We start from the raw sequence: 13173 nt of genomic DNA, 5'->3' as shown, positions 1-13173 counted from the left end.
CCATTTTGGAATTGTGATATTGTTTTTTCATTTTATTTTACCAAGAATACATTCAGTTAGGGAGAATGACTGTGATTAGAAACTTCAATTTGCTAGTGAATATTTATTTTTTTAGTAAAATCTTCATTATCTTTTTATAAATTTAATGAAAATAACTAATACACCAAGAAAATTCGTGCACTATTTCCTTAAGTGACCACAGATCACGTAAAATTACATTTGAATTTCAGTGGTGGGGAGAGCTACAGACATCACAAGCGGATAATTAGTCCCAACTTCCAGAAGAAAATGATGGAGAGACATCAAGTGATTATGAGCCACCACGCTTCCGTTTTGTGCCAAAGATTGTCGTCTATCGAAGAGGGAAAAGCTTTTTCAATAATAGACTATGTCATACCATGCACATTCGACATCACATTTCGTAAGTTGTTATTCTCAATTGACTTGGAAGCTCTGTACGTAAAAAACGTCAACCTTTTTCTCGATTGTTTCTTATCTTTTGGTCACGCGAAGAACCAAACAGTCAACTTTACGCGGTTGCGGCGGTTATCCCGATTCTCGAGTCAAATAAGTTGCGTTATCTTACGGGAGCTTGACCTGAAGTAACCTTAAATTTAAGGGAACTAGGTTTGAAGTAAGCTTCGATTTCCGAGAACTATCGTCTACGTACACCCCAACTAAATTTTGGGGTCCGTTTCCAAATTGGTCTACTGTTGGCCAAAAGAATTTACCCAACCGATTTACCAGTATTTGGCCAGGTCGGACATTTGGACGTGAAAATCACTGTACGGGCCAACTGTTTTTTCAACGCTGTTGGGTGGGCGTTTTGCGCTACAAGGGTAAGCTTAAAGTAAGCTTCAATTTAAGGTGAATAGGCGTAAATTAAGCTTCGACTTAAGGGAAATGCGCTCATAAGGTACTTGTGCTTAAGGGAATGGTTTTACCGCGAGTAACATAAACAGTATTGGACGACTGACGTAGCTTTTTCGTTTCTTTTTCAGAAAGCTCAATAGGAACAAACATCGGGGCCCAATTAAATCTCGATTTGAAATTGGCGCATTATCTAAAAAGGTAATTATCCTTCTAATAATGTCACCAGGGAGGAACCAGGTAATAAGGAGAGCCGGCAAACGTGTCTAAGCAGAGCAAATACATAGTGACTAACCACAACAGACAGACCAGGCTACTGCTAGTTTTCTACATTTCGGCGGATGTCAAACCAATTAGCTTTCCATTATTATTTTATTACTAATTTCAATTGTGAAATTTTCGTATAGTCATTAAATAAGCTCACAGAAGTAGAGGGAAAGTGATGACGAGACATCGATCCCAGGTTCAGGTTTAGGTTCGGGATCGAGATCCGGGATTTAAGGGGTGAAATGGGGGTAAAATCGTCGAAAAGTCAATGTATTTATGATATTTCTCGCGACGATTTGTTTTTTCGTATATCAACATATTGTGTCCAGGCCAACTTGTTCATTTATCTACGCTTATCTCGAAAGATACTTGAACGTATATCTTATCAAGTTTTATCGTACGGAATAAGTTGAAATGATGTAAAAATTGATAACCTAGGCGACGCGTGCGCAGATTACCCCGGGGGACGCGGTTAATTTGAATTTAAGAGTGTTTTGACGTCATGGAATATTCGTTGTTAAAGTAGAATGGAAATATTTTTAAACTTCATTTTAATATCATTGTAGTACGCTTGACACTTGAACCAATCTCACGAGTATTTCTTAAAACGAATATCTCGATCGCGTTTTATCGTACGAAATAAGTGGAAATTATGTAAGTTGTATGATTAATAACCTAGGCAGGAAGATAGCGCGCGCGTGCGTGGATTACCTGGGAGGCGCGGATTGCCCGGGCGCGCGGTTAATTTGAATTTAAAACATGGATTCCCTCTCCGAAATAATTCAGAGAAATGAAATGTTCCGAAAATCAGACCCTAACCATGATTACAATTTTGTATTGTGGAAGCTGTGGAGGGGTAAAGGATTTCGAATGGATTTTGTTTGTCTGCAGAGTTCGTCGTAAGTGTCGTCTGCTATTTTATTTTAAAGCGGCCTACGACGTTTTCTTAGCATTGTAGGATTTTATAACCTATTTTCAAGCGTAATATTTAATCTAATTAATCTTAGAAAGGGAATGTTATTATAAATCATGTATTTTTATAATAATTGACCATATTTAAGTGATAAATTCGTTTAATTTTGGTAATATTTCGTCGCTTAAGTCAGCGCCATGTGTAAAAGGCCAAGGCCCAAAATAATATTTGCCTACTGTTATCTTGGATAAATTATTTGAGCGTTTTATTTAAATATTAGTTTGAATTAACAAATTTAGATTGTATAATTTCTTACTAAAAAGGTAACATGGCTCACCTGAATATTTTAAGAACACTTCCAGAAAATACCGACCCAACCCTTCTTTCAGTGGCTATAGACCCATTTTGGTGTTTTTGCAAACACTGTTCATATTTTAAATTAATCATGATTTTCTGTTTGCGTAAACATAAAACAAGGGAAATGCCTGTAGGTTAAATATTAGGTTACACCTATTATCCACGTATGTGTATTTTTTGGGGTTATAATTTTTGACTGCGTGTACCTCCTAAGCTCAGATTTGTATTGTATTCCTTTCTCAGGAGAGTTCTAAAGGTAAATTTTGTTTACTAGCCCGATGTTAACACCAAACCCTTCATTTGCATGGAAGCAGCCTTAGTGAGCAGTTTTAAAGAGGGTCTTTTTAAATAATTTTTCATTGACATTTCTGTCAAATATATGTAAATGCATTTATAGGTACTTGGCAGCAGGACATCATGCAACGTCACCTATGCTTTTTGCTATAGATATAAATTTTCACTCAAAATGATGGCCATCGCCAAACTTACTTAGTTAAATAACTAAATTCATATTAACACGTTAATAGGAATTTGATTCTTAATATACGTAATATTGGTTTCAAATTTTGCAAATGTGATAGAGACCGCTATTATTTGTTGAACTCTACCTGACAAGGTTTATGATTGAAAATCGTTAATAGATTTTCAATCCTATTTATACACACATAAACATATAGTAGGAATATCCAATAAAGCTTATTTTATTATTATTACTATTATTACTAATATTATTATTATTACTATACAAACATACACGCATCTATGCGGCTTAAAGGTTTGAGCATGTTGGTATGCATCGGCTGGAGACGCATGACTTCTTCAAACAGATTCTTACCTTTGTGTCGAAAATAGGAAAAGCCGCATTCACACCTACCCTCTGAAAAGATGCGAGCGCTCCCGCAATGTTTGGATGCTGTTGCGCGTCCCAATGTTTCAGATCGCTTCGGCTGAACCACTTCTTCAACCAGTTTGGCAGCGATTCATGACATCATGTTTTTTAATCTTTAAGAAAATCAACAATCGTGGATTTTTTGCGCCTAATAAAATATTAATATTTTACAAGAAAATAATCTTTTAGCTTTTGGCATAATTAAATTAAAAAAAATTTTCTTTGTGCATTCGTCTTTAATTAGATGGTTTTAAAACGTGACAGAACTGCATGAGCATACGTACTCCTAATTACATGGCTATACTACACATGCCCAATTTTCTTCAAAACTCACTGGAAATTAACGTGTGAACAAACAGATTTCCAAACTCTATTAACCGCAGATAAATCAAAACGAGGGTATGTGTGAACGTGGCTAATGTGAATATATGTTCATACGTATATACACTTATTCATGTAAACATACACATTTATACATACACGTGTGTGTATGTTTGTATGTATATACATAAATATATAAATAAATATATATGTGTAATAAACTCCTTTCAAATACTGAAACTACAGAGAGATTACACGTCTTATATTTATTTTTGAGGGAAGACGCCAATATAATGATTTAATAATACTTTTATTTGTTCATACCTCCACCTTAGCTCACTGTTCTTCGGTTCCGGCAACGGGCACATCTAGCTACACTTACAAGGAGACATCCCGAAGTGTAACCCACCGATTTTGTTCAAACTCGGGGGATTGGTAGACCTTCATGTAACTTGAAAAATCCTAAAGGGAATATATTCAATGGGCAACCGTTTTGCCATGGCAACGAAAAATGTTTTTGACAACAACAAATTTAAATTTTCCCATTGAAAATAACATGGGATTTTGACCTCAAATTGATCAAAAGTTGATCAGTTTTGATGTTTTTTTTATCAATTTATATCTATTTTTTCTATTTTAACCAATTTCAAAATTTCGAAAATACTGGGGAGTATGGGAAAAATTGGTGGACGGTTTGGACGCACAGCTTTCCCCCCAAAAGGGGGAAAATTCAAATTTCACAAACCTTTGAAAGCTTATAGCTCTGCTACCGCTCATCCTAGTTACTTGTGTAATAGTGCATTTGAAAGCGTGACTCAAGCCCAATAACTAATGTCTAGTACAGGTATAGGCTATCTCGCTTAGTTCCGAAGATATAGCTCAGCGACTATTGGAAAAACCTCAATATGTTCAATGAGAAAAATATGCTTTGAAAATCAATTTTATTTTATTATACAACATTTACACATTACGCTTATTTTTAAGCGTTATTCTTCGTCATCAGAGTCGATAATCACCATGTGCTCTATCATATTGGCACAATCTTCAAGAATACATGCTGAAGAATAGCGAATGTTATTTACCATACACTTGCATGTAGGCAACTTGCATTCTTTCTTACATTTACAAGCCATTAGTTCCAAAACTGAATTAGGCGCAGACTGTGCTTTCATCCAATTTACTTTTATTTCGTTGTCATCAATTATCTGGCCATCTGGACTAGGTATAGCTGGTTGTTTTTCCAAACTTCTTCGCCAAATAGCCGCTTGATAGTTTGCGCGCCTCGAATGTCGGTAAAGTGCATCCTTGCTCGGAGGTAGCTGACTAGAATCTACTTGACCTCTCTTCAGCCTAAAAAGGTCATAGTGAAGATTGTTTACTGAACTTGATTTTGAGGTGGTTAATTGCGTACATTTTGAAAGTAAACTCTAAGTTTATCGAAAAGATCGTCTTCTATAGTCCAAGATTTCCCTAATTCTGACATCGCTTTCTGCACGGCGCCATCTATCACTTTAAACTAGACATTTTCCAAAGGCCACTGAAAGCGCTGGTCGTATCACAAACGGTGAAAGCATGCATTCCTAGTAAAGCCTCACACGCTTCTTTCCAAGGGATTCTGCGACACGTTTAACTGGTAAGGTCGAAATTATAACATTTTTAAATCGGCTTTGTCATGGCATATCATACACACAATTGGAAGAAATCAATACGGCTCTTTGTCTTGAAAAAATTGAGGCCTGTGACGAATCGGATCTACTATTACTTAAGACGTTTTACCCAAATGTTCCGACAACTTTAGCCTACGACATAGATGAAACTCTTAGCGGCTTGGGCACGTCTCACCGAGATAATGGAATAATTGTTCAGCATAAAGTTTATATCGTTGAACTACCTGATCAACGCTTGATGAGGTCTCGAGATAACCGAAGAAGCAATGGTTGTGATACGACCAGCGCTTTCAGTGGCCTTTGGAAAATGTCTAGTTAAAAGTGATAGATGGCGCCATGAAACCAACCACTCGCTTGGCTCACGGACTAGTGACCTAGCCCTTACCAAAAAATAAGTGGTCTTGTAACTTTTTAAGTTGGTTTTAAGTTCGTATTTGGAACAAATGCCAACTAAATACCAACTAAAAACCTACTTAAAAACCACTTTACACCAACTTAAAACCAACTAAAAGCTTTCTTAATAAAGACCACTTAAAACTTACTTAAAAAGACCTCTTAATAAAGACCACTTAAAGCCAACTTATAACCTACTTAAAAATTATAAGTAATTATCTGACCACTAAAAACCAACTTCAAAAAATGAGTATTTTCCAGCCAACTTAAAAACAACTTATTACCTCTTTAAATAGTTTATTAAAATATGCTGGCAACTTGAACCTACTTAAAACCAACTTAAATGTGAAAACCTACTAAATACCAACTAAAAACCAACTTAAATGTGAAAACCAACTAAAAACCAACTTATTTTTTGGTAAGGGAGGTCCTGGTGTTGATAACATAAAAAAATTGAATGTATTACTTTTTAAGAAACTACTAGGTTATAGATATGGACCAGTGTGTGTAAACTGATTAGACCCCTGATGACAGATCAATCGTGTATCTGAAACTAGTCGGGTTCATTTTAATTAATTAATTTATCTTGTGCACTTTTAAATATATAATTGTTGGCCTTTTTTATCTCGTATTATTTGCACTAGTCGCTACTTTTAATTTATGCTATAGAATATTTCAATTTTGAAATGCAAAAGTAATTAATAATCTCGTTACCTTTGTTTTTATCAGAAACAAAGTTTTTAAAGAACTGTGCAAAACTGAGTAAAATTTGTCACGCCAGAGCCAACATTTAAGCCCGGGTCCTCCAACTGATAAACCCATACATTACCAATAGAAAAAACCGGGCAACATTACTGTATGAGAACTAGACTGTACTCATCCAACACGGCTATATAGTTTCATGGTGAATATTCTAAGCTTTTTCCACTCCCCCCCAGGTGGTTAATTATAGATTTGTTCTAATTCATTTGTGAGAAAATGGCACTGCAATGGATTTTCCCGTCATTTAACATTGGCTTAAGAAGCTTGTCTACATGTACATCTAGATAGCTGTAAAAAGTGGTTTAAGTTATATTTCATTGTCTAAGCTAACCAGTAAGAAGATTCAAATACTTTGCACTTATATCGTTATTATGAATGAGGTCGTTGAAGGTTCCATACGAATCTCTTTCTTTTTTCATAACTGAAAATGTATATTGTCATAAAATTACTCTAAATATTTATAATACTCTTATGTAAAGTTTATTATTATTTTCATAGTTCATTTTACATTTTGTTTTTTCTTTGTTAACCACATATACAACCTGTGATAAAAAAATTGAGTTAACAATATTAGTTTAAAGTAATTAATTAGATTTGTTTTACTTTCTGTAAATGGAAAGAGCAAAATATCAGTTTATAGGTAGGGTGGCAGAGTGGTTAGGAGCTGGGTTTGATCCCAACTTATGGCACTGGGTGAAAACTGGGAACTACTCCTGCGTTGAGTTCGCAAGTTCTCTCCCCACTGGTTAAAGAGGTTTTCCCCCGAGTTCTTCGTTTTGCCTTCCCATACACACTTGTCAAGGTTAACGGTAATAGTTAGTGTAGGGAGCTGTTGGCTCGCGTGGCATGAAGGGCTTGCCACCACCCTCCTACGCGTCGTAACCCGGCCACCTGTTTAAAGGCATTATAAGTCGCTAGATGACTTGGGCCTAAGGTGGTGCCTTGGGTATTAGACTGAGTATTATTCTTAAGAGGATCAAGCCGGGTTTTTTCTCAGCTTGTGGCACTGCTTTAAAAATTCAAGATCACTCTTGTGTTGATTTTGCAAGTTCTCATGTGGCATAAAGGGCTTGCCACTACCCTTATAAACAATTTAAACCAGCCCACTGAAATAATGGCAACACTATTGTCGATGACTTAGCTGAGCTAATAATTATTATTACTTTTGATTGGATTGAACATGAAAAAAGCTTGCAGAATAGAAGCATTGAAATAACTTCGAAGTGTATTATTTTCATTCTTTCATTATTATGACAAATGTTTTGGTTTTTTCTAACAACTAGGTCCCACTGTCAGTAAAGTTCACTTTATCACTTTGGTGAAGAATACACTGAATTATTAGTGCAAAAGCCACCGAGAGCACTCCCGGGCCCCAATAAAGCTATTGCTATTAAAGATAGTGTTCGTACAGGGTTGGGCTATCCACGGAAAAACAAAATTGGGGTTGTTGATGGGAAACTATTTGTATGTATTAGTGACCCAGTTTTAGATACCTGTGAAAGTTAGGTTTTTCTTCAATATTCCAAGTTAGTAAAGGATTTTTCTTGTAAAGGCTGCTCAAAATGTTCCCATTGTTTTTCACCTTACAAGTTACAAAAAAAAATACCACTGCACTAGCTCTGCAGCCGAGACCACAATTCTAAAACAAACTAAAAAAAACCAAACCCCTTGAGTGATGCATTTCGAAGGTCATAAGCGTCATTCCATTATCACCCACGAAAAAAGGGAGGGAAGGATCTTTTATTTTTAGTAGGGTGCAACTGTCCTTAACCAAAAACCTTAACGCCGACTTAATTTTTGATCATCAGGATCGGAGTTGGGGTCGAGGACAAAAGTTGGGGATTCCAGACTTTCGGGGGAAGGGGTCCCCGTACAAACACTAATTGAAGATAACAATACATTTTATTGGAGGAACTTTTTAGAAGGGTTTAAACCTAGTCACCTGGTAAGTGCTTTGTGAAGCCTAACCTAAAGCAAGTATAAATTTTTCTTAACAAATGCACCACACGCGAGGGGAGACTAATCATATATAACTCTGAAGAATTCTAAGTTTTTTTTGCCTAGAGCCTATTTGAAGCCAGCTTATTTTTAAAATAAGCCGGCACTTTCCCCAAGTAAAAAATATGCATGAACAGCCAATGAAAATTTTTCTCTCCTCATGTTTGTTGATTCTACATGTAGCTTCGACTAACAAATAAGAATTAAAGATTGACCTAGGCTTTACAGGTCTAAAATTTCAAGGTAACTCAGACACTTTACACCAAGGCTTTTGATTTAAGTATTTATTTTTATAAACTTCCAATAAAACTAAATTCCATGTTCTCTCTCGTTTTCATTATCGTAAAAGAGTCAAGTAAAATAATGGTTTTTTGGAAATCCAACAATGGCAATCTAGTGAACACTATTTGCTAGTCAGTGTGAAGAGGACATTTTTAATGTAGTACACTCCATTACCTAATTTTTTCTAAATGCCATTATAATAGGCGTTTAGTTTTAAAATAAATCTGCTATCAAACTGAAATTATGAAATTAGAAGTATTGCAGATCCTGCTAACAATTGTGTAGTCGTAAAAGTTTAGCATGAGTTTTGCACTTTTAAAAGCCCCAATTATTTTTACAAATAATTGATTACATGTACTACTTTGTAGCCAGATATTTTTCTAAGTAACAATGAACTTTAATCATTATGCGAATTAATTTATGATCCAGGTTGTGACCCTTTTCATTGCAATGTAACATTTCCAGAATAAGCCTATAGCTATTTTCTTGGAAATTGTACATAGTCAATAACATATTATAAAAATTTACCAGTATGATTTTTCCAGTGAAGTCTGTCAACAAGGAACCTTGTGTTGTTAAAAAGTTGTGGCTCTGTTCAGGCAATGTTTGAAGAGCACAAGCATTATTATACATAAACAATGCAGTTTGGAAATATATAAAATCTATTTAGTACAGATAGCCAACCATGCAACATGGCTGTATGCATACAATTATAATATAAAACTATAATAGCTATATAAAGTCACAAAATGATTTCAAGCCAAAACTATTTTTCTTCTAATTTTTTATTGGAAAAATGCAGTGGTAGCCTGTGCAGGTACATATTTGAAGCTTATAACATTTGTAGTAAATAAAGGGTTACCACAAAATTTTCAGATTCAATTTACGCAAGTAAATTCAAAGTACCAGCCTTTTTTAAATCGTGTTGTCAAAATTGATTAATGAAATTAAAAACGACTTCGTTATATTTGCATATTTAATAAAATATTTATGATATTTACAATGAAAGTCCGACTAGTTTCGTCGTGCCTAGCATGACATCTTCCCTGAAGATGTCATACTAGGCACGACGAAACTAGTCGGACTTTCATTGTAAATATCATAAATATTTTATTAAATATGCAAATATAACGAAGTCGTTTTTAATTTCATTAATCATCAACTACGCATATTGAACTTGCAAACCTCCTAAGCCTGTTGTCAAAATTGTAAAGGTTATATTTAGATTCACAACATAACATATATCTTAAGTAAATAGAACTTTACATCGTATGTTTTGTTGTATAACATAGTTGCTTCCATACTATTAAATAACATTGCAAAAGAAACCCATAAAAACCCCTTTCCCTGATCTAACCTTAATGATTAGTGGTAAATTTTTTACACTCATATCAATTCTATGTAGCTAATAAGACTTAAAACCAGAAATATATAATATACCTCTTAGAGAGAAGTATTAATCTCCTTATACTGCTAATGTTATTCTTTTTAAACATGTATCTTCGCAGAGGCTTACTGATTTTATTAAAAATATGGCTTATAAATAAATATTCCTAATTAAGAGTAAATTTTTGCGTTTTAAATCATTAGCCAGCAAAGGTACATGTTTCATTTATACTTCAGATGGATACTTCCCTTGTAAGACATACTAATTTTTATCTTGGTAAATATTTTGAGAAGATAATTGTAACTGAGGTTTTAATGTAGCTAGTAATTGATGCACATGTTGAAAGACGCTGAATCAGATAAAAGGGTCCACCAGCCCCATATTAGTATGAACAAGTGGCCCCTCAAAAATATTTGTTGCTTTTAATTTTGATAACTCCCAACTTATGGAAAATTGCTACTAACAAATGATTCTATAATCCTTTACCATGTTCACAATAGAGAGTAAACACTCCTGGTAGTAGAACTGGGTGGCTGTTGAAAGATTTCCTACAAGCCGAACTTGCTCGTTTTTTAGTCAGATTTATTTTTGCCAGATAATTTCATCCCCCTGTGTCGAAAAAGGGTTCAAACATCTTTTTGCTTTTCCCTTCGCTGTCGCTCTATTGATAGCGACAGTCCCCTCGTAATTCGGACTTCGCGGTTCTCAAGGGCATTGTAACTGCTGACAATTTTGACAGCGCTAACAATGCCGGACTTAATCCTTCCACATGGAGAGGTCGGGAGAGCGAGCTGACCCGTCGCTATCAATGGTAGGGTTTCAAACCCTAAATTTCGAAATGACGGGGAGTCGAACAACAAAAAACGGGAGGTTGCGCGGCGTAAAAACTCCTAAAGAGGGGAGACACGTGCGAGGGGGCGATTTTTTTTCTCATTCACGTCACTGAAAACGGTCCCCGAGATCTTACCATAGGGAATACGGCCGGATAACCATTCCAAGTTCGAGGTATGAATTCCTGGTGAAACCTGTAGTGTACCCTACATACAATAAAGATAAAAAATGTATTATCTTTGGTAAGATAACAAAGGGCCCACTTTGGCAAAACCAAATTTTACTTTATGAAAGAAACAAAACAATTAAATTATCTTATGAAGAACTGGTAATACCTTAGATGAAAACAAATAAGCACTCTTTCCATTACAAAAGTAGACCGATAAATTTGGTTTCAAACAATTAAAATTTTTGATCATTTTTGAATTTTCAAGCGAAGGTGTCAAGAATATTTTTCTCAGGCATACAGTTCAGGTAATTATTGTACACCTAATTCAAAAAAAGGTTTAATTTACGTACTAGCAGAAGTATATAATATATTTCTTACGAGAGAAGTACCTATATACCTAAGCAGTTATTCATTGGAAACATTAATAATGTGTGATGTTTTATGTATCAAAAAAGGGTCTCTTTTACTAAATATTAGAATATAAGCAAAGACCTAAGACTTACTAAGTTAAAAAAAAGTAAATATTGGGTAAATTTTTAATAAAAAAGGTTCTGTCATCCCAATTAAATACTATATGTTTCATAAAAAAAATTAATAGCACTCTGATAAAACTGACGTAATAAGTTTTTAGTAATTGTGTTAAGGTTGCTCCTGGTATAAAGGGTGTCATATTTCTAGAGTTTAATGCTGAATATTGCCACAACAGTATTCCTATTTTCATTTCTTTGTCTATATATTTGGGTAGAGAGAGTGTAACCTAAACTTTCAGAAATTAAAAACAATTTTAGAGTTACGTTAGAAACCAGTAATGTTTCTATGGCAGTATAGTGTTAAACATTTCGTCAATTTTCAAACGTTGCGCCCATTGGAAGAGAGACTTGAAGCAAAAAATTGCCTCGCTGACAATGTTGAAAATCCTTAGTATATTTTCCGTGTACAAAATGGCTTAATATATTTTCTGTGTACAAAATGGCTTATGCAGAATGGTCCCATATTCAAAATGGCTAGTCCTCCATCATCAAACTTATTTGAATATCCACATTCACAAGTCAATACAAGTACTTCTTGAGGAAAAAAGTTAATATTAGAATAAATCAATATGTATATAGTAAGGTATGAGGAAGCTATGAAACAGTATAATTCAGATTAAAATGTAAACATAATAAAGAGTTTAAACCAGCATCGAGTGATTTTCATTAATTTTTGGCACAGTATTTTTAAATACTTTAAATGGTAGAAATATGTACTGTTATTTCATCCCCTTTCATCAAGGTGTCTGAAGATGGGTCTGGATCGAACTATGAGGAGTCAAATGAAGGGTGAAAATGTCCAAAAATAAGAGATACCTTCCAATTGACCCGAAACCAGGCCCTATGGACTACTCTCAAGCTTTCACATCTGTTATTTTGTAATTAAGTACAAATGTTTCAAAAAAATTTAATAAAAATATTTTCCAAATTAGTAAGGTTATTCCTATAGACAGAATGGGAGGTTTACAAGATAGTCTTGCTCTAGTTTGCACATTGGGAAAGTGTTATTACAACCACTCCCAAAAGTAGTGGTTTCCTGTCCAAAATAAATACTTTCCCTACACAAAAACTTCACTAAATCATTAATTGTTTTCCAAATTAATCAGTTTAATTTCCAAATGATTATAACTCGAGGACAGTTCAGCATTTTTATTTGCTAGAAATTTCTGTGTCCTAGTTCTGATCAAATTTGTGCTTAGTTATGCAACTTTAGATCGTCCATAAGTATGTATATATATACAGTAAGTTTCAATATATTTATTATTTTTAAAGCTCCACAAAACGAGAAAGCAGGGTCTGCGCATGGGCAAAAGCATGGTTGGTTTTCAAAAGAGGTACAATTACGCAAAAGAAATAAGAAGTTCACAACGATTAAATATAAATAAATTATGCAATCTCATTGTATTAAAAGAAGACTTTCACAAAAACATTTTCATGCGTTTTACACAATTGTTTCTTACTTTATGCTACTTACTCGAACTTTGGGTGAGGTCCAAACCACAATCAAAAATTGCGGACGGTTTGGGGACGGAAATAC

General features: G+C 34.6%; 2 protein-coding genes across 4 annotated transcripts in view; one reads left to right on the top strand and one right to left on the bottom strand.

The window, feature by feature from the left end:
• Window positions 1–288: 288 nt before the first annotated feature.
• Window positions 289–13173, top strand: part of LOC149956045 (cytochrome P450 4V2-like) — a 71290-nt gene continuing 58405 nt past the window's right edge. The window contains exons 1-2 of the mRNA XM_090166748.1: window positions 289–421; window positions 1002–1071. Coding sequence (XP_090022874.1) covers window positions 289–421; window positions 1002–1071 — 203 coding nt within the window. The remainder of the gene's footprint in view (window positions 422–1001; window positions 1072–13173) is intronic.
• Window positions 4549–12014, bottom strand: LOC149956047 (uncharacterized). Of its 3 annotated transcripts, XM_090165375.1 has the most exons (3): window positions 11074–12013; window positions 4738–4967; window positions 4552–4674 (listed from the first exon to the last, which is right to left on the bottom strand). In XM_090165375.1, exons 1-3 carry the CDS (start codon window positions 11097–11099, stop codon window positions 4604–4606), a joined length of 327 nt encoding a protein of 108 aa, XP_090021501.1. In that variant the 5' UTR covers window positions 11100–12013; the 3' UTR covers window positions 4552–4603. The 3 variants fall into 3 exon arrangements, 2 of the variants coding, with proteins under 2 accessions (XP_090021500.1, XP_090021501.1); XR_016478460.1 differs by lacking the exon at window positions 11074–12013 and adding an exon at window positions 6144–6964 and having other exon boundaries at window positions 4549–4967; XM_090165374.1 differs by having other exon boundaries at window positions 4549–4967; window positions 11074–12014.

The sequence above is a fragment of the Leiobunum rupestre genome, chromosome 2 (genome assembly GCF_980474605.1).
Source record: "Leiobunum rupestre chromosome 2, qqLeiRupe1.1.hap1, whole genome shotgun sequence".
Lineage (NCBI taxonomy): Eukaryota > Metazoa > Arthropoda > Arachnida > Opiliones > Sclerosomatidae > Leiobunum > Leiobunum rupestre.
Note: the sequence above shows the minus strand (reverse complement) of the source record. Positions and strands in the feature narration are given on the sequence as shown.